The following is a 24,870-nucleotide window of genomic DNA, read 5'->3' on the forward strand; positions in this document are numbered from 1 at the left end:
CTGGTTTTTTTTATACAATTTAGATTGTACCTAATCTATTCAGTACTTCTAGCCCTTATTCTATCCCCTTTCTAAGGCGGGAAGGGAAGGGAAGGGGAACTAACATTTCTGGCTGTAAATACCTTTACAGAACTGCTAACCAACAGTCAACCACCTCAGCTTTATGTGCTTAATTTCCAGATGAACAGGAGCAGCAAGTCAAATATAAACTAAAGAGTAAAACCATTGTTCAATTTAGAGACCAAGTAAAGTAGAAACAGCTGAGTGACACACCAGACTTAAGAGGACTCCTCCCCATAGATTTTATATCCTATGAGTAGGCTCTAAAAAGCTCAGGAGTCAGAAAGCACTGGGTTTGAGTACAGTTCCGCTGTTTACTAAAAGTGTGACCTTGGTCAAGTTATTCAACTTTACTACCTGTCAGAGTTTCCTTATCTTTTATGTATGGCACCTTGCACATAGCAGGTGTTCATTAAGTGGCCACTATTGTTATTATAGCATGGCCTGTGATGTGGCATCTAGCCAAGTACTGACCTATCAGCGAATTAAGAGTTATTTCACATTGTAGAAGATACATTAAAACAGTACTGATATAAGGGAATTAGCCTAACGGGGGTGCGGGGTGTGTGTGTGTGTGTGTGTGTGTGTGTGTGTGTGTGTGTGTGTTGTATGCTGTGTTTCACCAAGAGATTACTCCTAGAACTAAATTCCAGTAACTGAGATTATATAATCCAGTCTGGAAACAAGAACAAGGTATAACAAAGGAACAGCTCACTAAACATGCTCCTCTGCAAAAATTTGTGGAATGAGCTCAGAGTCAGATCTCATCCCCAAAATGGAAAGCAAAAAGTCCTCTTACATGGTCCACGATATTTACATACCCTATTCAAATGTGTAGTCTGCATTTCTAGAACTGTGTCAATATTAGGTCCCATTAATCAGATTGTTCTAGGACATAAATGAAGACCTCACTACTATCAGTGTCATTTTCCTCTTTATGAGGACTACTCTTGGAGACCTACCTATCTGCTTGTATCTTAAATAACTTTATCTTTAATTTGGTCATAAATTTGTCATATTTCCAAAATGGAATCCTGATGGAGTTTGATATGGAGTAATCATATGCCCAGGGAGCCTCTAAGGCCACCAAGCCATTTATCTGGCTATCATCATAATTGATGACTCTAGGCCTCAGCTTCTTCACCTCTTAACTGAAGGGGACAGATCCAGTTACCTTTGAAATTCCTTCTAGTCTAAATATCCTGTGATTCAAGGAACTAAGATACTACTGTACACCTTGGGGCCCTTGATCATTGTTTGTTCTGATAATCATAATGATGGCAACTAATCTCTCTACTAAATATGTTATCAGAACAGGCCTTGATGGAGGAGGAGCCTGAACAGCCTACACTAGCACAATCCATACCACCCATAATTAATAGCTCATTCTATAACTGGAGTGGAGGTGATTAGGACCTAATAGTAACCAAAGGAAAAAATGTACTGGTCCTGAAAACCTTTTTCTCTTCTATGCTCAAAAACATAGAATAGACAGGATAAAGACAACCTGACCTTGCAAAAAAAAACCCTGGATATGGAATCTAAAGACTAGGTCTGCTACTTCTAGCTGTGCCCTTGAGCCCACAGATAGTCACTTTGTCTTTCTGAACCTCAATTTCCTATGCCCCACTAAAAGAGAATACTGCTATCTCCCTCATAAGTTTTAATATGAGGATTCTATGTGATGACATATGAAAGGGTTTGGGATAGGTAATATTTTGTACACAGCAAGCACTCAATACAGGTTAACAGGTGAATTGAGACAAATGAAAAAAAAACAACCACTCTTCCTATTTGTTTTTTAATACTTTCCTGTGCTGGGTCAACTTGCATTATGCCCTTGAAAAACAGACAAGTTTCTTTTTTTTTTTTTTTTTTCTGAGATAAATAGATCTTCCCTCTCCCCAGAATAACAAGAGTCAGTATATGAAGGAAGAAGGCTTGAAAATTAAAGTCTCTATAACACAGTAGAAATTAGATGTTGCTACCTGGAGCCAGATAGGTAACTGTGGCTCTAAACATGGTACAAGGTATTTTGCTACGCTTTAGAAAATGTAAGGGTCAGGGGAAAAGAGAAAGGATAGAAGTATATTCCTCAATTTTCCTTTTTTTTTTTTTTTTTACCAAGCCACATCAACTCAGTGCTACATGTTTAATGCCTGCCTTTTTTGTTCAAAACTAACAGTTACGGGTTCTTCTTCAGTGCCAGGCACTGTTACAAGTGCTTTAGACATGTAACTCACTTAATCCTGACAACAAACCTATGATGTAGGTACTATTATTGTCTCTGTTTGACAAGTGAAGAAACTGAGGCACAACAAAGTCATGTAACTTGTCCTAGGCCAAATGAATGATAAGTTGAAGATCAGAGTCCAGGCAGTATGGCTCCAGAGCCACAGGACCTCTTGAGTACGTTGCTCATTAGAACTAAAACTCACTGAGTAAATGCCTCCTAGATGCACTCTGCTCAGTGTACAGCATTAAACTTTGGTTAACTTAGCTGCATAATAACTTCAGTAATATTATCCCTATTTTACAGATAAGGAAGCCAAGACTCAGGCTTAAAATAACATCCACAGTCATGAAGCCAGTAAAAGGCAGATTTTTTTTTTAAGATTTTATTTATTTATTCATGAGAGAGAGAGAGAGAGAGAGAGAGAGAGAGAGACAGGTAGAGAGAGAAGCAGGCTCCATGCAGGGAGCCTGATGTGGGACTTGATCTTGGGTCTCCAGGATCACACCCTGGGCTGAAGGCGGCGCCAAACCGCTGAGCCACCGGGGCTGCCCAAAAGGCAGATTTGAACCAAGATTTACCTGACTTTAAATTCTACCTTCTTTCCACTATTTAGAGGGAATAGCCCATTAAACATGCTCCTCTGCAAAAATCTGTGGAATGAATTCAAAGAGTCAGAATTCAATCTCAAAGTGGAAAGCAAAAAGCCCTCTTACATGGTCCAGGATATTTACATACTCTACTCAAATGTGTATGCTGTATTTCTAGAACTGTCCCAAGTTCTAGCTTTACTAGAAAAATAAAGGTAGCATAAAGAAATTCGTCCTCCAAATAATGAACAAGTCACTTTTTTTGTACATCATTCATTTCTGTTCTTGGTTAGATAGTGTCTCAATGCCCCATAATCACCTCTTATTCTAAACATTTTTCAAATCTGTTTTTCCAGATAAGGAAAATCAAGTACACAGTATTCAGCTACTTTTTCAGGGTTTCAGACTCCATATCCCATAGAGCCAGGCAATTTAATTCCACCTCCCCATCTTTATTGCCAGATCACTGCAATCACACTTCTCCTTCCTATTCATCTGTCTCCAAGATCTCTCTTGCCTTGAGGGGCAAAGCCCCACGGACAACATGAACCTCAGCTGTTTTCTTTGTATGGTAGCCCTACTATAATCAGCATGAAACATGACAGCTCTTTTCTGAAGGAGCAGACTGACCTGGTTCATGTCAAGTCAGAGCATTCTTAGGCGCAGCCCAAAAGTACTTCAGGAATACCACCTTAAATGATATACACTGGGCATTACAACTTTAGAAACATTCCCAGTGTGAAAGGGGAGCTGGAGATACCCAGAAACTAAGCTCTGACAGCACTTGGCCAGTAGAAACCAACCTAGAGGGAGATCAAGGAGAGGAAGAGATAAATTCAAGGGAGCAACTCTGGAGTTCTAATCAGTTTAGCCATGAAAAGAAGGAGAAATATTAAAGAAAGTGGTAAGATCCAGTTGGAGGTTTTTCAACTCCTCCCTTTACCAGAGAAGAAAGTTCTTATTTATTGCTGGATATCTGGCATATAGTAATTGCAAAAATAAATACTGATTGATTCAACACTCTTTCTTTTGAAAATCAGTTTGTAGTTGCCTCACATTTTTTTTGAAAGCAGTTATAAATCAAATTAAATGAATATAATCTTCACAATATGTACACGTATTCATTAAAAGAATTGTTCCTAAATTAGGCAGACATGCAACAGTAAAGCATATTAGAAAGTGAATGAGCTAAGATACAGACAGAATTGAATCCATCCATACATCCTCCCAAAGAAAGCAGCACAGTACTGTAGATAGTGCAGTCAGACAACCTAGATTCAAATCTCAGCCCCATCTCTCAATGAATGTGTGGACTTGGGCCAACATTATCCTAAACATTGTTCATGAAATGGGGAATACCACCACTTTCCTCACAGGGTTATTGGGAAGATTAAATGGAAATCAAGCTGTCTTATTTTTGGATCTTCTCCCCCCCCAGGGCAGAAATGGCACACTGGCAGCTCAATCATACAAAGTATAATACAGTGCAGTGCTGAACACATAGCAAACCCAGAAGGGGAAGCTATGAGTGGAAGCAAGTGAAAGGAAGAAAGATGCTTTATCTAGGCTGAGACTTGGTGTTGAGTGTATTTTCACCGAAGTGAGTCGTCAGTCAGTCATTCCTATTAAGTAGTCTTCTAAATGGAAGAATAAAGTTGTGATATGCTACCTTTTGAAGTAAGCATGTAAAATCCCTGGAAGGAAAAGTGATGGAGAGCTAACGGTTCTTGGAGAAACATTCAGAGAAGTGACTGGGATTTATAACAAGATATCTTTTTACTGGAGAGTTGTAAAGTGGAAAGAACAATGAATGGTTTGAAGACCTAGGTTGGAATCCCAGCTCACAAGTATGACCTTGGGCAAGTTACTTAACTGATATAGAATCTCAACTGCAAAACGAAGATAAAACCTCGCAGGGCTGCTGTCCAGATTAAATGAGATAATGGAGGGAAAGCTGTTAATGCGATACAAATAATAGGTATTATTAGGAGTCAGAATCTCCCCCCCACTTACAACACAGTATGTCCATGACCTTGGCGTGATTTCAGTTCTTAGCGCCTCGGTTTTCTCATCTATAAAATGGGGAGGAAGACACCATCTACCCTATAAACACTCTGAGAATCAAGTTAGACCATACATGAGACATCAAGCCTTGGAAATTGTATAGTGCTGTAGGTATACAAAGAACTGCCATCGTGGCTGATAGGTCTTATGCACGTCAAGGGCCGTGTTTAAGCACGGAAACACGGATTTTCATGCTCTACAGGTGAGGAAGCCTCGCGTGCATGTATGCATCCCCGAGTGGGGCACAGGGCACAGACGCACATCTACGGATTCCGGGGGTGTGACTTGCACGCTTGGGAGGAGGACCGCAGGACAGGCTGCTGGGCCGGAATCAGAGGAGTGGGCGCCAGAGTGGGGGCAGGGGGATGCAGGATGCACGGACGCGAAAGGCTGGGGGCACAAACACGCATGCCCAAGCCGGAAACGTTTTCGGGGGGAGAGCAACGCGCATCCCCGGAATGAAGGGGGCTGGGAGGGATGCGATGTGCAAGCCCCGAGGGCGGCCCGGGGGTGCTCTACCGCACGCCCAGGGCCAGGGCTCTTTACCTTATCGCTGTAATCCCTCAGGACCCGCTCGATAGCCCCCGCTTCGCCGGCCCGGACGATGTAGAGGGCGCGCTCCTCATCCATGGCCGCAGGTGCGGGGGAGCCGCGGCCGCTCTGCGCGCCCAAGCCGCTGCCTCCAGGTAAACGCCTCGCGCCCCCGCTCGCTCGCTCGTTCCCAGCTTCCTTCCTTCCCTCCTTCCCTCCCTCCCTCCTGCCTCCAACCCGCCAGCCTCCGCCCGGGCAGGGCCGACGTCACCGCCCCTCAACTTTCACCCCGCGACGTCACGGTCCCCCAGCAACCGGCGCCTCGCGGCCGCCCCCGACAAGGCCCAGGACTCGGGAGAGGCCGGACGAGCGGCCTGAGGCGGGGTCAGGCCCGAGGCCTCGCTTACTCTCCTGCCTCTCCCTCCCTCGGAGAAGAGTCCAGCCTTTTAAGTGGGCTCTTGCGGACAGAACTGTTCTCTCCTGACCCTCCTCTATGAATCATTCTCCTCAGCTGACGGGAGCGACCCGGCTCTTCCCCGCCCCTCTCAGAGCCGGCAGCTACGTGGACTACAATTCCCTGCGTTCGCGGGGGTCCTGCCTCTCTCCCATCTAATTCACTGGAGTGCCGAATGGCATGCCGGGATTAGTAGTCATCCAGCGGGAAAGACTTCCCGCCAAAGGCATGCCGGGAGCTGTGGTCCAGCTAGGGCCGGAAACGGGAGTCCCGCGGCGGCCGGAGGCCAGCGGCCAGGAGACCGTTAGGGGGAGGGTGTAAGCGGCGGCCCTGCCTCCTTTGTGCTCCGGTCGGAGCTGACGGTCCTGCTCTCCCCTGGCTGGTCAGGCAGGTTGACAGTCGCGGAAACTGGCACCCTTGGTGGGAACTGCCGGGCACTGTTTTAATTCCCTCTTTTTCTCATTTAGCGGTTTCGGTCTCTTTGAAATTCTTTCCTTCCTCCCCTTGTTTGCGGTCATGTTATGTATTCAGCTGCAGTAATGTGGGAAATTACAGGCAATTATCTGGATAAAAAAAAATTTTTTTTTTTTTCCTGCCTTAGCAGTAGTCGCTGCCACGTCTCGCGTGCCGCGGGGGCTCCGGACTCCGTGGCAGGTGGTCGCCTGCAGCTCACCGGATCCTCCCGACGCGGAGATTTTTGTGGGACCCAAGGAGCCCGGATAGGTTGAGTAGTTTGTCCTAAGTCACAGGGCTGGTAAACGGGGAATCCGGTTGAGATCCGGGTCTTTTTCCCCGGAGGCAGCCAGCTGCCCCGCGCCGGCCTCCGGGGGGGACCGCCGCCCCAGCGGGGAGGGGGCGCTGGCGGGCGGCGGGCGTGGAAGGCTCCCGTTTGCTCCGTGCGTCGCCCGCGCCGCCGCCTCGGTCCGTGGCCCACCGAGTCCAAGAGCGCCGCGGAGCCTGGGCTGCGCCGGGCCCTGGGCGCACCGTGAGCCCAGGGAAGCCCCTCGCAGCGAGCTGCTCCTCCACTGCTTAACCCTGTTCTCATTTTATTCTCGTTTTAAACGGGGAAACAGTCCTGGAAGAGGTTAATAGATTAAGTGGCCAAGATTCGGCAATTTGGAGACCGAAGGTGAACTCCGCCGAGTCTACACTCTTTGCTCTCCCAAGCTAAGCGTTAGTGGGTGAATTTTCCAAGTAATTGCCAGTTCCATTCCAAGCAGCCTTTACCAAAACCCGTCCCGGATGCCTCTTGTGCCCATGGCTACCTCTTGAGCTGAAGAGGAACTTAGAGGGGACAGAAGTTCACTCATCTCCCAACTGTTGTATTTCTTGTGTGTGTGTGTGTGTGTGTGAGAGATTCTGTGCTAGCTCTAGGAGTCTGGAGATAAAAAGAATTATGGAATCTATGGAGTTTTTGGACTTTCTGTGGGTTATACTTTTCATGCGGCAGACACTTACTGAGCGTGTTGTGTTGGTTGAGCCAGGCACTGGAGCAGGTGCTGTGTCCATAACTAAAGATTTTATTTTATTATTTTTTTAAGATTATATTTATTTATTCATGAGAGACACACAGATTGAGAGAGGGAGGCAGAGACACAGGCAGAGGGAGAAGCAGGCTCCATGCAGGGAGCCGGACGTGGGACTCGATCCAGGGTCCCCAGGATCACACTCCAGGCTAAACCGCTGCGCCGCCAGGGCTGCCCTGCAGAAAGATTTTAATCTATCTCTTTAAAAAAGTAGACTTCTTAGAGAGGTCACAGTATAATAAACTACATTCCTTAGGTAATAGTAATATCTTGCAATTGTTTTTAACAGTTTAGAAAATATTTTAATATTTTATAAACTATCTGAGTGGATCATCGAGGAAGGTACTGTTCCCATTTATAGGTAAGAAAACAGTCCCAGATGAGCTAAGTAACCAGAGCTAGGACTCAGATGGAGAGCTGTAAGGTAACAGTATTTGGGTGCCTACTCTGTGTCCAGTAGTGTATCACATGCCTTTTGGGCAAACGTGTTTATTTTTGGAGCAAGGGCACCAGGACAGGATACTAACAAACATAAAGTATCTGAGTTGAGATGTTTCTTTTAAGTAGGGTCTTACAAATGTGTTCAAAATGTCTGTTTACCAGAAACAGGCTTATGTTTTTAGGCTCCAACCCTGTACTTCTAAAAAGAGATATATTAAAAAAAAAAAACAAAAACAAAACAAAACAAAAACCATGAAACCACATCAATTAACAACTTGGGAAATTGCACTTTAGTAATTTTAATTAAGCACTAATATTCTGATTTTATAAATCAAAAGGATCTTTGACTCTAATTCAAGTCATCCTTTGACCACTGACGAGACTCTGGTCCCAGAAAAATTAAGTAGCTTGTCCAAAATCAATAGTTAGAAGCAGACTCTGGGACTAAAGCCTAGACTAGCTAAACCCTGGTCGCTACGTCACTTTACCTCCCTGAATATTTAGTTATGTGATCCTTTCAGTGACTAGAGCTTCTAGTCTTAGCACTAACTCCAGTTCCTGTTGATTCTTGGGTGGCACGGTACCCAGGAATTAGGATTTAGAGCCCAGGTAATCAAAGCAACACATAATTATTCACAAATCATTGCTCTGAAAGATTGTAATGTAGTTCTATACATATATATACACAATGCTTTACTATTTTCACCTGTCTCCACATAGAACATCTGATTTAATCTTTCTAATAGCTGAAAAATGCAAGGTCAAGAGGACAGGCATTATCTTCCTTTTTATAGAGATCTTTTTTATAGAGAAAAGGGAAGTTCAGGGTGTTGATTAGCTTGCTCACAAGCAATCAGTCTGCTAATAAGTGGTATAGTTAAGGGCTAGAAGTGCTCTGGGCTCTGATAGCGTAAAATGTTATGGATCAGGGCCAATGAAAAAACCTGCAAATAATACTAGTTATTTCTTTTGGACTTTGATATGTCCTGCTGTGGCATTTCCTCTGCCATGACAATGGGCTAGACAGAATGTGTCAGACTGGTCTTTAAGGAGTACCTGGTACTAACAGCTTGTAAAATCTGAATCTTACACACTAATTTTTACACATTTTCTATAGAAGAAAGTGGAAATTTAAAAACTGAAAAGTTTGATTTACTTGCTATAGCTCTAGGACTGGAGTTCTGAGAATTCCACGAATTCAGGATATGACCTGTCACTCAATAGTCACTTGCCACTGTGTCAGGCTACTCTTTCAATCTCTCTTAAGTCACAGAGTCTTTAGCTGTAAAATAAAGGGGTTAGTTCAAATAATATCTTAGTTCCCTTTCAGTTCTAGAATTCTGTGATTCTAAGAACAAAACCATGTTAGATCATGCTCATTCTTTAGAAAAATTTATTAATAAGGGTGAGGTTGTATAAATCAGTATGGGCAAATCAAATACCAATGTGGTATATGCACATCATTGCTTGGGCATACCTGCAAAGATTTTGATTCAGTTGATCTGTGGTGAGGTATTGATAGCTGTAAATGCTTCCAAGTTAATTTGAGTGAGCAGCCAGGGTTAAGAACCACTGGACCAATATTTTGATAAAGTAAAACCACTGAAGTAGTTTTTTGACAGACTATCAAACTCATGTGCATGTGACTTGTTAGTCTTTGAGAATTCAGAATAATTTAACAGATGAAGGTGATTTTTAGTTCATTCTCTACCAACAAATCTCTTTGGTAGCAGTTAATTAACATGGTTTGTTCCTTTAACAAATATTTGGTGTTTAGTGGAACATAGCATTATCTCAGGCACCATAAAAAATAAAAGTGAGTAGAGGGACAGGGACGCCTGGGTAGCTCAGTGGTTGAGTGGCTGCCTTCGGCTCAGGGTGTGATCCAGGGTCCTGGGACTGGAGTCCCACATCAGCCTCCCCGCAGGGAGCCTGCTTTTCCCTCTGCCTGTGTTTCTGCCTCTCTGCGTGTCTCCCATGAATAAATAAATAAAATCTTAAAAAAAAAAAAAAGTAGAAACAACTTATCTTGTCCTTTGGGGATCTAAGAAACAGCCAGGCAATAAATGAATCTTTTCTGATAGGAAGGAAAGAATTGAACATAAGTACTGGGCAAATCAAAGCAAGATAAACATTGATGGGAAGACAAGGAAGCAGAGGAGGCTTCTCAGAGAAGGTGAATCATAAAGAGAGAATAGTGAAGAAAGCTAAAAGTCTTGGCAGATTGGGGAGGAGTCGTGGGGTGGGGGGAAGGACATGAGAGAAGTTTAGGAGACCAAAATCAACGAGACACTTATTGAGAAATACCAACTTGGTTAAACTTGAAAGCCATCAGTGGAGATCTAGTAGAGGTCAGTTGGTCATTGGGATAAGTAAAAGTTAAATCTGAGAGACATTTCATAATCAATGATGACTCCATGACCAGCCAATCCAACTTCAGTTTATGGCATGTTATATTCCTGAAAACGTTCTCTTCCTATGCCATATGACATAAAGGTAAATAGCACTGGGAGACAGGAGAAGTTCTGTGCCAGCTGGTGTCCGATCCTTATGCACATTATTTTAACTTCTCAGGATCTCATTTATAAAATTAGAGTTGGACCAGATGACTTCGAAGTTTTGTTTTGTTTTTTTAAACTCCTAAAAGCCTATAATTACTTGATCCAGCCTTTCGGCACCTTCATTAGGTTCCTCAGTCATATTCACAGTATTTTAATTGCTAAAATTGAACCCATGCTGCTAGTCCTTGGCAAACATACCCATCGTTGTTTAATATTGACTGTCCACAGTGGGACTCTCAAATTAAGCACACAAAATGGGCTCTGCCCTTTAGGAGTTTTTATTTATCCAAGAGCTGGAATGTGGGTCAGACCTATTTGCATCTCACTGGCTGGGAATCCCATCCAAAACACCTCTCGGGGAAAACCCAGCGCTTTGGGTGGCAATGCTGTAATATGGCAAAAGGCCCCAGAACTGGGGATTGGGAAACCTGGGTTTGAGTCCTGACTCTGTGTACGTCTCACAGAGGCCCATCATCTGTCAAATTGTCTTTAAAAGCCTTCTGGCAACCAATTTCTTGTAAACTTGAAAGCCAAGAGACTAGTTTGAATTTTTAACTCTGTCCCTGGTCCTTCAGGGATAAGTCACTCGCCCTCTTTGAACATTGATTTTCTCAACTGTAATGAGCATCATAATACTTCCTTTGGAGGATGTCAGAAGGGTCCAAAGAGATGGCTGTCCAAGTGGCCAGCACAACAGACCTGGCGTGGAGTAGCCACTGAAATGTTAGCTGAACTGAAATGAAAAATGCAACCTCCCTCGCAATGATGCAAAGATTCTAAGATAAAGGTCACGTTATTCCTATAGATGCACGAGCACAGGAATTTTGGTGTTGCTCATGTGTAACCACAAAAGTAATTCCAGCACACTGCTTTGGTCTTTAAGCCTTGAAGTTAATGACTTTAACACTGACATGCTTTAACATAGGACAGTGTGGGGATACTAATTAGATGTGTAAATAAGGAGTTTAAACGCATGCACACACCTCATATCAGTGTCTGCAATTAAGTGTCTGAGAGTCACACGTCAGAAGAAACATTCTCATAGCCCTTCTTCCCACTACTTCCTTTTTAACTCTTTATGCAGTAAAGCATTAATTTACTTACCAACATTTGATTAAACTCTTAAGGTTCAACCCTAGGAGGAGGCAGGAGTGTACAAAGGATTATTGTCATTCATCATCAACACATTTTAGTCTTCCCCTCCTGTTGCCTATGAAGGATTAGCATTTCCCTGAAAGGAGGAGGACAGAATAAATTGCATCTACCGCCAAAGAACTGCCAGCTCCTTTCAGCTGGGGGCACATACCGGGAGCTTTTCCCATATTAGTCAGCTTTATCTCAACTTTTGGGCAGTGCCTACATCTGAATTTCATGGGTTTCAGGGTCAGTCAGAACAGAATTGTAGGGTTGTTGAGGTCAGAGGCCACCGCTGTCAAAGGGTAGTGACCCGAACAGCAAGAGGTAGCCAGCCCCCCCCTCCCGCCCCCACCCGTCTCCCCCCCTTCAAATGACTTCATTCGAGTGAATACTTGGCTCATTGCACCTCCCCTGCAGAGTCTTTTTTCAACCTGGTAATAAAAATCCTCCTGTGACCTGGTATTTTTTTTTTTTACATTATTACTGATTTTCCTTTGTTCCTGTTTTTGTATAGAATGACCAAATCTTGGTCCTTGATAATGTACTGGTTTGTATGTTCCCTGGGAAATGACAGAGGGAAAGCTAGTATGCTGTTAACTTACAGGGAGTGGAATGCCACCTCGGGTGTGGGGGAAAGATCTGGTGCCCAGCTTAGAAACTGCCTTCATTTAGCGCGCACAAGAATTTCCCAGAACTTCTGAAACTCTTTTCAACCCCAGTAGGTTCTATTACCATGGTCAAGGTTGATTTAAAAACTGCAACGGCCAAAGGCGCTTAGGAGAGAGGCGTGGGGGTGGGGCGGAGTGGAGACAAAAGGAGGAAGGAGGAAGAAGGCCGAGTGCTGTTGTAGGAAGAGCATGGACTGGAGTAGGGCAGTTCTGTCTTCGAGCCCCAGCCCTGCCGCTCCACTGTGTGTGACTTGGGGCAGGGCTCGGCGCCTCCATATCTTCGTCTGTAAACAGCAAGGATTATGCCACTGATGTTGCAAAGGAAGTTGTGAGGAATGGAGATGGGGCATCTGATGATGTGCCCGGCACAGAGCAGAATCCAAGAAATGGGAACCTCCATAAATGAAGGCAGACCCATTCCAGAAATGTGCTACCTATCGCTGAGAGCGAGGGGAGGTGAGCGTGTTGCAGGCTCTGCATTCAGACTGGCACTCGGCCTTGACTGCGTTTGGTTCTCGCCCTTGGTCGGGTCTGCGAGGGGTAGCGCGGGCCAGGACATATTGGATGCCAGCCCTGGTGGGAGCACAGTCTGGCAGTTCCCGGAGAATTCACTCTTCTCAACTCTCCACGGCTCTTCCCTCCTCTCTGGTGACTATTATAAATACCAAGTGGCAGCACTGCAGCTGTTCCTGGGGCTGATTCTCTCACCCCTGCTGTCATGGTCAGACCTCATTATTTCTCATCAGAGTTCTCAAACAACTGGTTTTAGCTCTTGAGGCATTTTTGATGGCAAAGGGAGGAATCCGGCTGGGGAGCCCTATTTCTCCCGCCTACCACCTCTCTTCACCCACACTCCTTTCCTAGCAACAGCTCCTTTCTCAACTCTTGGGGCCCACATCTTCCGTCTCACCTACACTGGCAGCAGCAAAATATGGGGGTGAAGAAGCCTGGGAGGGGGTAGGTGATGTGCAGGGGGAGGGATGGGGGAAGAGCTTCAGGGAGGAGGCTGACGAAGCACAAAAGGTTCTGACCTCCTTGGAAGAAGAGGAAACCACAGGGGCTGTGTCCAAGCTGGCTCAGCTTGGGAGGCTGCCAACGAACTGAAGCAGAGAAGGTCCAGGTTAGGAGGGCAGGCGGCAGAGTGGTAGGGAGCTGGGCTGGGCTGAAGGGCAAACAAAACAGGGTCCTTAGGGAAAGCTTTGTCAGCTGCAGGGAAACCGGACAGCAGAGGTTATGGGGAGTGGCATTCCTCTCCACCTTGGCTGGACCAGAACCCTGACCCAAAGAACTTGGGGTGCACACTCAGGGAAGAGCCGTCCCTGGATCTTAGAGCTTCAAAGTAGAAGGGGTTGTTTCTCAACTTTGGCTGCGTGTTAGAGTTGCCTGTTTGCTTGAAAGCTGCTGATATTGGGGGGAGGGGGGACACATTCCTGGCCAATTATTTACAACTTAAAGTTGATGGGATTACTCTACTGGGCAGCCAGAGTTGAGAACCATGGAAGTCTAGTCCTTAGAGCAGGAATGCCCTTCCTGTGACATCTTTGGTGAGACCAAGACTTAATGTCAGTGCCACCTGACTTTGAAGCCCGTGAGGATGTCCATCGGTTCCTCTTAAGCTTCCAGTGATGATGATTTGCATACTTGAGGCTCTTGACCAAGTCTGACTCTGTTTCAGGAGACCTACATCAGTCGTCCCCCCCCCCCCCCATCTTTCTTTTCCCTGTAATAAAGGGAGTTGTTTATACAATCCCCTTCCCAACATTTAATTTTTTTTTTTTTTTTTTAAATCTTGTGATTCTGCCTTTCAGGGGTACAAGCTGTTGGGACCAACAGCCCATTTTGATTTTGCTCTTTCCGTCATCACCAGATGCACTTCAGACATTTTGACTGACGTCACGTGAAAGCAAATGTGAAGGACAGAGCTGGAGGCAGAGAACAGAGCAGAAGCCCACTAGCTGGGGGGGGCGGGGCGGTGAGGAAGGGGGTGCGTCTCGCTTGGGGGACAGTGTGTGGGCGCAAACCCCGGCCATGTGGGTACCAGCTGGCGGGGCCGGCCTTCCCCTTGTGGCTCCCCCTCTGAAGCACCACCCCGCTGCCGGGCCGCTGCCCTCTAAGTCGGCGGCCTCCTCCTCCTCGCCGTTCCCTGCCGGCCCTGGTCCATCAGCACACAGGCCGTGATCTGAGCTGTCACCATCCTTGAACATGCCCGCCTGAGGCCCGCGGTGAGGAGGGGACTCCTCCAAGGCCGCAAGGTGGTGAGGCCAAGATTCCCTCTCAGTTCTCTTTTCACGATTTCGGTCCCTCGGTCCATTTGGGTTGTGGAGCTTACTGAGTGGCACACAATTTTGATTGGTCTCAGACTGGGTTGCAGTCCCAGAGGGGCCCCAGATTCCCTCTCTTCCCGGACCTGGGGCACACTAGAGGCCTGACAAAGGGACACAGCAGGCTGGATGCCTAGGACACCACAGGCCTGCGACGTGGGTGAGCCGCCCTGGCTGCTGTTCCTGACTTCAGCCAGTTTCAAGCTGGCAGAGGCCTTTTCAGAAAGAGTCCTAAGGAGGGGAGTGTCCCTTTATTGCCAAGACTCCTCTGTTCTTCCTCTGACAAGTGACTGGCCCTACTCCCAGCTGCCAACCTTGCCCATTCCCATTCTGGTGACTGGCGAGAAACCATCAGAGGGAGAGAAGGTGCATTTGAGTCACGAGCTCACAGCAGCTGTTGTCTTTTCCAAATCAGATCCTGCTCAGTTCTGAAATGGAAGGTTTAAAACAATTGGGAACATGGGCCATACCCTCCGCTCCCAAAACATGGGCACCTTGCGTTCTGGAGCGCATACCCAGTGACCCCTGCCCTCGTGGAAAGCTGCCCTCTTCCTCCAGCGCTGAACTCTAGCCCTCGGCTCTGCCACAAAGGGGAGGCACACCTTCTCATTGGGATGACCACTCTACTCTCTGGGATTTGGGCCCCTATTGACTATCATGATTTCTGCCTAGAGATCTGTGCCCTGAGTGACCTTGTGGCTGGTACTTGCACATGAGTGTGGCTCATTTATGTGCTGCTGCTCTCTGGCTAGAAAATTTGGCGATGGCTTCATTTTTTCGTGCTCGGTAAGTCCGGCGTCAGACTGACTACATCCTTTCCTTTATGGAGCACTACCTTTGAACTGTAAGAGGGCAACAGGTCTGCTTGTCCTCAGGTTGCTGTTACACGATGACTAAATCTGACACCCCCCCCCCCCTTTCTGCAGACAGGGCCAACTAATACGTCGTGGCCAAGCAAACTGATTTACCTTCAGGCAGTGAAATCCAACATCGACTTTCTTTTTGTTGAACAACATAGTGAAATATTTTTAAGGGGATGCTATGTAAAATATATCATTTTAATCCTAAAATCATTTTTAGGTATAAATATGTTATGTAATAGCAAGGAAGAGCTCAGCTTTAAAAATAAATCTTTCAACATGCAAATTGAGTTGTCAAATTCTCTTGCCTTTTAGTTAAAATAGTCACTGCTGCCATTTCTGGAACTCTGGCTCTGAATTTCTCATAGATCCTACTCTTTAACGTTTGGACAAAATAGTCATTTTGCCTCTAAAGCCTCACTCCTCAGCCCTAGAATCAAAATGCAGTGCTGCAGATGAATTTGTTGATCCTTAAGTATTCAGGAATGTTACTGTTCTAGCCCAGAAGTTTATTAGTATTTAAAGCACTGCACTTGAAATATCTTTACACTCAGTGATCATTAAAGCATAATGAACTAAGTACCAGGGGACCCCTTAATGATACTGGTATTGACGAATAATATATCCTGTAAGAGCTGAAAGGTTCCTGCCCTTTGCTGATGCCAGCCATCGTGCAAACATTAAGACAAATCCTTGTATGTGGAATTGGTCCCCTACAGACCTCAGTTAGGCCATCGGTATTAAATCATTCGAGGACTGGATGTGTGGCATATCCAAATTTTAATGATTGTTTTATGACAAGATGATGGGGGAAGTGTATAAACACAAGCTGATAATTTTGTTTTGCCTACTTCCATATACCCTAAGTATTCAGAATGCTATTTATCTCTGTCTTTGTCTCTCTCTCCCACACACACACAGGTCAAATGCAAAATGAAAATGAAGAAAGAGGTCATTTCAATACTTTTTATTTGAGTGTGAAACCATTCATATCTTGCACAACTGTACAGATAAAACTATTTCCATTTTAGCTGTAGACATGATTATCACACTGAGTGGTGTGATCAAAGATTTTATTTACAGAACAACTGCTAAAACATCCGATGTCATATTTCCATTTATTTCTTACCCATAGGGTAATAGGTCCACCATAATTGCTTGGTGCATTTTATAATACAGAAAGAAAACCTATGTTAATCTCTAACGAACCTCACAAATTGCTACAAATCTGACAGAAAAATGCCTACGAAAAAAATTTTCCAAAAGTACAATACATTTTTTATTTCCACACATACACAGTATAGTATAGGCTCAAAGGCACAGCTTTGAATTTTTTTTCTATCAAAGTGTCGGAAATTATTATGGTCTTATGAAGGAACCATGAAAGTCATTTTCACACTTGGTGCTAGGTAAGTTAACGTTTGGTCCATCTGGTTTCAGAGAGTTAATAATACAGCAGAGCTGAGTGTGATACTCAATACCATAAATCCACATTCTCACAGAATTTAAAAAACCCCTCTCCTGCCTTTTGCTGACACTACCCATTGTGCAAACTTAGGACAAATACTTGTATGTAGAAGAACCGGTCCCCTACAAACCTCAGTCAACTTAAGGCATACAGAACAGGCCTCTTCCTTCCCTCTAGACAGTGCTTACATTCCAAGACAATGCAGGTACTGTGAAAGGCATGAGTGTAATAGCAGGGAATCTAGAGTTTTCCGGACACCAGCATTTAGCCCTGGTGCTCCAGGAAGCAGTGGTGGTGCCAGGAAGAAGGGATACGTAGAACATACCTGAGGGTGGTTCATCGGATGGTAAGATGACAGACAGATGGCAAGGTGAATGCTCTTGGTAAATTATGTGCCCATCCAAGAACACAAACCAGACTCTGTCTCTAGTATCCATCAAGACTAATGAGCTTTTGTCAATAGGAAAATAAGTAGTTTACAGGGAGTGTTTGCCAACACAAAGCAAAGTCATGGAACGGAGGGAAAAGGCACAGATTGGCCTGCCCAAAATAGTGCTCTATAGAATCAGTCAAGTCTGGCTTGGCTACAGGAGCCCGATCTCACTGACTTTTAGTGAGTCCTGTTTCTGAACTAAAGTTTATCCATCCCACACTGAATCCCAGACTCACATTCATTAGGAAAATGGACACCTAGGAATAGTCCATGAGTTATGATGTATAGAGATAACGTCTTCTGGGGGTGGGTTGTTGGGTTTATTATTATTAATAATTATTATTAATATTAAATATGGATTCCTGCGATAGCAGTCATTTAGCCCATCCTGTGGAGGCCTCTCCGTTGATGTAAGCAAAGCCAGGAAAGTGTTGCATGTGCTCGTACTCAGAATTCCTGCGCGTGGTCAGGGGGGTGTACATGTCACTAGAGTTTCCATACCTCGTGGAATGCACAGACGGGCTGGTGTAGCACGTGTTGGCTGTGGGCACCTCTGGCCATCGGGGGGTGACGGGGGTAGGATGCAGTCTGGGAGTACTGCTCATCAAACAGGGTTCCATCCGGGAAGTAGGGCTATTGAAAGGGTACTTGTTGAGGGGAAAGAAATTCCACAAAGTTAAACTTAGCTTGCAAATTGCATATATACAGTACTGGTCATGTTCACAGAGTAAGTTAATTTCTTAAGATGCTCTTAATGAAAGTTGATAGGAATCTGTGAACTTCCAAAAGATTGAACCTTGGCCTAGGAAGTAACCAATAGGAGAAATGCAAAGGATTTCATATCCATGGTTCAACTGGTGTTCACTCAAGTGCTAATACTGATTTTGTGCTCTAAATCTGGAATATTTGGGCAAGTCAAATCCAAAAGAGGGAATAGCCCCACTATGAATACAGTGGTGTGAGAGTATGTATGTGTGTAAGTAGCAGCTTGTCCAAACAGATATGGATGTATGGTTTTGAATTTTACCGTAAGTTCTGGAGATGGGATAGATCTCGGTCCATCAACGCAAGAGAACAATACTCCCAAGTACAACACAGTGACATTATTAAAAATAGCATTTTACAGTTGAATTCAATTATGAACTGCAGCCTGAGAGCAGGCTTTTGAAGAGGAAGCAAGCCAACAGCTTCAAAAGTTATTATTAGTGCCTATCATTTAGAGAACATCTCTCTTTTTGATTCACATTCACTGAAGTCCTGAAAGATGCACAAGTAGGAAATGGTGAATTGTTAGGCTTGGTGTGAATGTGGAGGAAACAGTTGAGATAAGCCAATTGAGAGGGGACAGGAGGGGTGCTTTTGTGTAGGACAGAAGAGGGAAAGAGTTCTAGAAAGAATTAGGAATAAGAGAAGTGCCTCTGAAGTGCTGCTTCTTCTACATTCTTCTCTGTTTCCAAGACAGCCATGCAAATAAGCCCCTCGGAGTACAGTCAGTCGGAGGGGAGGAAGGTGAGGGGAGCTGGGCTCCCATGGAGGGCTCCTAGTCTGCAGGCCGGCCCCCACACACGCAGACTTCCTTGCTGGGCTACGTAAGGTCCACCCCGACACGGACGGGAGCCAGTCCACAAGGATGGCAAGGGCAGCGAGTAGGGGAGAAAGAGTATGTCTCGAGTCTTCTGCTCCCCATCTGTCTTCCCTGACAGTTGGAGAATGGAGCCCCGAGGGATTAGGTGGGAGGCTGCCTCCTGGGAGAGAGACAGACAGGCTGAAGCCTAGACAGCCGGAGAAGGGATTCTGACAACAGTGGCTGCTCCCTGGAGTCGAGGGGGCCAAAGGGAACTATTCTGCTCCTGTGAGCGGGAGCCCGAGGCAAGCAGGGAAAGGCTGTTAGGCCCCAGGCATGTGGAGGGAGACTGATTGAGGTGGGGGGAGCCCCAACTTCGGTAGTGAGGGTTTCTCTTACACAGGACGGCAGGCCTAACATAGAGCCCGCAGCCATTCACAGCCAAAGCGCAGGTAGGAAAGGGGGAGAAGTGTGGGCAGTGCCTGGGAAGGGGGGGCAGGCCGCTCGGGCTGTTACCAAGGAGACCGGGGACAGCCAGCGAGGCTGTCATAGCCTCAAATCAGACAAGAATCGAGAATCGCTGAAGTACATCCATGTCCCCGTGAAGGGAGCCTACAGGACGCCGCTTGTACGGCAGCCTCAGTGGAGCCTCAGGCCTGAGAGCACAACAGACCCGGCCCTGCCCAAGAGAACAAGACCCCAGGTATCAGACACGTAATGTTAAGAAATATTATTATAAAACGGTCTTTAATTTATTTTCCTAAAGTTTGCTTCCCCCTCCTGATATTTCCTCGATTAAGCTCCCTGCACATGTGTCACCTCACCCCATGGTGCTCTCCCTGGCACAGGGGCCTCCTCTCCATCCTGTGGCATGCCAAGCTGGTTCCCCTCTCAGGGAATTTTGTCCTACCTGTTCCCTCTGCCTGAAACACTGGTTTCCCACCCCTACCCCCCAAGCTCCTTGCATGGCTGCCTTTTTTTTGTTGTTGTTATTCCTCAGATCTCAGCTCAAATGTCACCTCCTCAGAGACTTTTCTGGACATTCCATCTCAAGAAGCTAAATGCTCCAACCTCTGTCTCAGGTCAGGCGCTTACCATCTCACTTGTTAACTGTTTCCCTGACTTCTATTCTTAAGCTCCTGGCAGGGCTTTGTCATGCTCACTACCGTTCCACATCTGGAACGATGCCTGGCACCTCAGCAACTATCCAGTGACCGAATACCAGGGTGTTACCACTAGAAAGAAGCTTAGGGATCATATAATCCAATCCCGTGGATGCACCTGAGAACACTAGGCCCCTTGAGGTAAAGCATCGTGCCCACACAGTCGCCCTGCTGGCTGGCACAAAAACCCAGTGCTGGGGTAGCTCTTTCCCTTCACATCACTGTGGCACAAACTAGGCCTAACCTGTCACAGCTGAATCACATGAAAGAGGAAGACACATTGCTTTTGGAACACACCCCATTACACTTGAAGGTCTTCGTCTCTCTGGCTTTCAGCTCTCTCCTCCCCAGCACACCACGGGGCCTGACAGCTCTGACCAGGCCTCGTCTTGCTGCTTCTGACAGAACCTCCCTTGGCTTGGCCCGAGTAGGTAAAATGTCACACAGTATGGACTTGGAGCCTCTTTCCCATAGAACCCAAGAGAGTGTGGCTTTTGTGCCTAATCAAGGACCCTAGATGCAGCTGTGCCCAGGGGTTGTGTCACAGACTCAAAAGCGTAATTGCCTGGAAATGAGACTTGCTCAAAATATCTCTAATGGGACAATAAAATCCTGTTACCACAGAATCTAGCATGGAAAAATCTGTCCCGTTAGGTCAGCTAATTGCAAATGAGTCAGTGACTCGTTTTCCCCGTGGTGAAGAGACCATTGAAAGATGAGAGGCTGAAGTGCCCACTGCCTCGGCCTGGTGATTAACGCTACCAATGAGGCTTCTATTTAGTCTGGTGGGAGCGGCTGAGGCCGGCCTGTGGCACCCGCCTCACCTTTCACACTTTACATCCGGTTTCATGCAGGGTCCTGAAGCATGCTGGTTACAAACCCTGGGGTCCAGAGAGTTCTGCCCAGAATAAAGGCACTTTTTGTTGAGGGCCCATAACAGGAAGTTGCCATCTGCTGGGTTAAGTCACACGCTGTGGCTACTGATGTTAAACTGGAGAGAAGTCATCAGTCCCTGCCCTTTGAGAGAGGTGTGTGAGGGGTGCTCATGGGCACATACGCATGCGTGTGCACATGCATCAGGAGTCAAAATTTCTGTCAGATGGCCATCGCAGCTGTGATTGACTACAGGCCTCTTTGGAATCATATTAGGAAGTTCTATTTTGAGAAACAACTCCCCATCCCACGGCTGACTCTCCTGCACATGAAGAGGGAAGAATGAGCCCTTTATCCCTGACCCTCACCAAGTGGGCTACTCCCAGAGCAAGGGGTGAGAGGTGGCCCAGTCAGGAGCACAAACTGTTTTCCTATGAAAGGCGGCTCTCACACTGCACCAAAGTCCTGCCAGTGGGCCTGCCCCCAGGCAGGCTTCTTCGTACCCTCTTCTGGAAGAGGATGTAGCTCCCCTAAAATCTTTGCCTGACAATCCACATCCGCTGAGCTTTTAGGGTCTGGATTAAGTGAGTTAATACACATGAAACACTTAGAACTCCCACATAGTAAGTTTTCAAAATGTGTTAGCTATTATTAATATTCTTCACATCATAAGATCATGGTGCAATAATGATAGGAAGAGCCTGAGTGACTAACCATCTGGTCCTACCTCTCATTTCACAGATGAGAGAATTGAGGTCAAGAGAGGGGAAACGATCTGCTTGAAGTCACAGAGCAACTTAGTATCAGACTGAGGAGCCATTCATGCATTCATTCATTCATTTCATTGACAAGTATTTAAGTGAGTACCCACTAAAAGCCACATCTATTCTGGGTCCTGGGGATATAATGGTCAGGAAAAAAAGACCAGGTATCCCTGTCTCTCTAAAGCTAGTATAGCAAGAGAAACAGATATTCTTTAATTGTGCAAAATATAGTATTTGTGGTGTTACAAAAGATAATATACACAAATAGTGTTACCCATGAGCCAGGCCCTGTTCTAAACTTTATCAACTCACTAAACCCTCACAGACCTAAGAAATATGTACTATAATTCTCCCCATTTTTCAGATAAGGCACAGAGCTAATTAGAGACAGAGCTGAGATTTGAACCCTGGAAGCCTGACCCTACACTCACAGGGCTTACGCCACTATGGTTTTGATTTTGGCTCAGGTTGCTATCCCAAAATCTAACACCCTAAGAAAATTGGCGCTGGGCTGGGCTGGGCTGGGCCACTAGAGATTCTGTAGTCATGTGACTGGCTGGCCAGGCCGGACCTTTGCCATACAGATGAGGCATAAAGAACAGCTTTCTAGTCTATTCTATGTGAATGTCTAGCCATACAGCTTCTAGTTGATCAAATGGCTTTTGAGCTCAGGGGCCCGGTGCACCTTCATGGCTGTTGTGTTGAATGAGGCCCAGAAATATTTTGTAGCCATGCATTTGGTCTGGCTTCTTTCCCCTATTTGGTGAGGCATAAGAATGAGGTACGGGGGAAGAGGCAGCTAAGACTACCTCTTGTTCACTTAGTTTGATGTGAACAAGTGTAGCATAGATGCAAGAAGTGTTTTTCTGAAGTAATTCCAACCTTACAGTATGAAACCTCCTTCATCTGGACTCACTAATTCAGAAATTATGAGAATTCAAGCAGGACTGGAGGTTTACCTTTATTACCCAAGAGGTAGGCATATGTCATGCAAATAACCAGGAGAGATCAGAGCACACACACACACCCTATTGCAAAAACCAAATCAGTTCACATTATTTTGAGCATATAAATGCTGGGATGCAGGTGATGGCTGCACTTCACGGATAGGCTGTATCAGTCTGTAAGATGGGCATTTATTTGCAGAAGTTATTTATATTCAGTTACTCTTGTGCTGATGACCAAATGCATTCCTTAACCATATTCTAGAATTGTGGTTTCTCTCCAATTCAGAATTATCTTGTCCCCACTGAGCCTGATATAATGAAGTGCGATATTAAGTGCTCAGGATTGGAACGGCTTGAGCTCTGCTCTGGAAAGCTAAAACTAATCAGCCCTGCAGTGGGTTTCCCCCCTCTATGCTCACTGTTGAACCCATGTACTGTGAGAGCAAAGAAAGAGTGAGTCTAGGCGTGTGATTCTTCTGTCACTTGACACTGACAGAGAACAGTTGCAGTAACTTCTTGAATTTGCACCTACCCTCCAAATGGCCTGGGCTCTGGGTTCAGAGCTGGGGCATTTACATCTGAGTCTGCTTTGCTACCTTACTGGATGCATAAGATGTGCAAATTACCTTATGAGGTGGTCTCCTCTTCATTAAAAACTGGAGAAAATGCCTTCCTTCCCCAGGTTGCCATGAGAATTAAGTGAGTCATGTATTTGCAAAGTGCCCCAAACAGGGCTTGATCCATAAATGTTAATGACAAACAAAAGAAAGAATTCTTTGTGTTCAGACTCTACCTTCTCCAGAAGCACCGATCACCCCCATCTGCTGGGGTAGAGAGGTGATATAATTAACTTCTCACCCCACTTCACAGACGGAGGCGAAGGCATCGCCCTCCAAGCACAGAACAGGAGTGTGTGGTGGGGGTCAGAGGTTGTCAGAGGGTTGCAGGGCACGTGGCCGAACAGGCTGACTGATCCTATCACCTCTTGAATCATAGGGATTCAAAAGACTCCCATGGGCTTTCAATTAGTCCTTGGCCCTTCGAATAAGAAGCTGCTATGAAATGATAGTGCTCCATTCGGGGGCTTCTGTGGCTTCCTGAGCGGAGGCTACAGACATATCTTTGATCACCACAGGGGCCTTTATGAGACCCTGGTTTCTTTTTATGGCAATGGCTTTAAAAATATCATCCCAGAAACGAAGGAGGGGAAGAAAGAGGGAACACAGTAATGGGTGCTGTGGCTGGGGACTGTAGCCTCTGATCCACCATTGCTGCTTCAGTGACTCTCCTACTGGAGCAGACACACTTCTGTCCCCTTCTCCACCGTGTGATGAGGGGCTGGAGCAGGCCTGCCACGCCACAGGCGCCCCATGATCATGTGAGGAGGGAATGGGTGAGTGAGCGAGTGAGTGAGCGAATGCATGAGCTGCTTAGACTGCTGTTAAGTGCGGCCCAGGCTCTGACAGCAGCTCTGAGTCATTTTGCGGATCACAGTCATTTTCTGAGCAGCACAGACTCTGCTCCTGAGGGAAGCAATACCTAAGGAGCTGGCTTGTCTGCATGACGCAGTTGGAGGCCTATAATGAGTGCCCCGGGTGATGGTTTAGTGGAATCAACTTCTTACCTTGTTTGGGGACTGCACCTGGGCTCCCCTTGGTACTGAGGATGGAAATCAAAACAGAGGCCTGTTTGCCCCGTGCGCCTGTGTATTATGGATACGCTCTCCTCAGAGCCTCCCCTCGGGGGCCAGTCCGCGGGCTGGCAGCTGATGCAACCACAGCCTCCACCCTCCTCAATCCTGCCATCTCTGTTCTAGATTCCCACAAGCGCTTTGCAGCAGAGCTCTCTGCCTGTACTGGGCCCCTTCCAGCCTATCCTGGGAGCCCCCCTCAAGCAGCCGTCCCACCTTGCCTCCCGGGCTCCCAGCCCCACCCACAGTGGAGGGTCCTCTGCACTCCTGTTGTGGGTGTTGCCTCACTTCCTGTCTCATAGGATCCAGAAACTTTTAGTGACTGCCGACGTAGGAGAGGTGGCAGAGGGCCACGTGTAGGAGCTTGGACACACGGGGTCACACTGCCTGGGTTCAAATCCTCAGGCAGGCTCCTCTCACTTCTTTTCTGCAAAGATTACCCTGACGATGTGTAAATTGCTCAGCACAGTGTCTGGCATATGACACGTGTTCAGCAAAAGGTAGATGTTGCTTTTCATAGGT

General features: G+C 46.2%; 2 protein-coding genes and 1 long non-coding RNA gene across 14 annotated transcripts in view; 1 reads left to right on the forward strand and 2 right to left on the reverse strand.

Moving 5' to 3' along the window:
* RIC8B (RIC8 guanine nucleotide exchange factor B) overlaps positions 1 to 6,052 on the reverse strand; it is a 99,885-nt gene extending 93,833 nt beyond the window's left edge. For 5 of the 8 annotated variants that reach the window (XR_003142039.3, XR_007413506.1, XR_007413505.1 and 2 more), the window contains exon 1: positions 5,494 to 6,052. Coding sequence is in view for 3 of the 8 variants with exons in the window: in XM_025461905.3 (XP_025317690.1) it covers positions 5,494 to 5,577 (84 nt within the window). In the remaining 5 variants the exon portion in view is untranslated. The remainder of the gene's footprint in view (positions 1 to 5,493) is intronic. The other 3 variants (XR_003142055.3, XM_025461887.3, XM_025461919.3) reach the window with 3 other exon arrangements.
* On the forward strand, positions 5,973 to 8,206 carry LOC125755927 (uncharacterized). The gene is made up of 2 exons (XR_007413509.1): positions 5,973 to 6,655; positions 7,006 to 8,206. It is a non-coding gene; the product is annotated as an uncharacterized LOC125755927 (long non-coding RNA).
* Positions 8,207 to 16,398: 8,192 nt separating this feature from the next.
* RFX4 (regulatory factor X4) overlaps positions 16,399 to 24,870 on the reverse strand; it is a 162,238-nt gene continuing 153,766 nt past the window's right edge. For all 5 annotated transcript variants that reach the window (XM_049115348.1, XM_049115349.1, XM_025461929.3 and 2 more), the window contains one exon: positions 16,399 to 17,994. In XM_049115348.1, the coding sequence (XP_048971305.1) occupies positions 17,722 to 17,994 (273 nt within the window). In that variant the 3' untranslated portion in view covers positions 16,399 to 17,721. The remainder of the gene's footprint in view (positions 17,995 to 24,870) is intronic.

This window comes from Canis lupus, chromosome 10, assembly GCF_003254725.2.
Source record: "Canis lupus dingo isolate Sandy chromosome 10, ASM325472v2, whole genome shotgun sequence".
NCBI lineage: Eukaryota > Metazoa > Chordata > Mammalia > Carnivora > Canidae > Canis > Canis lupus.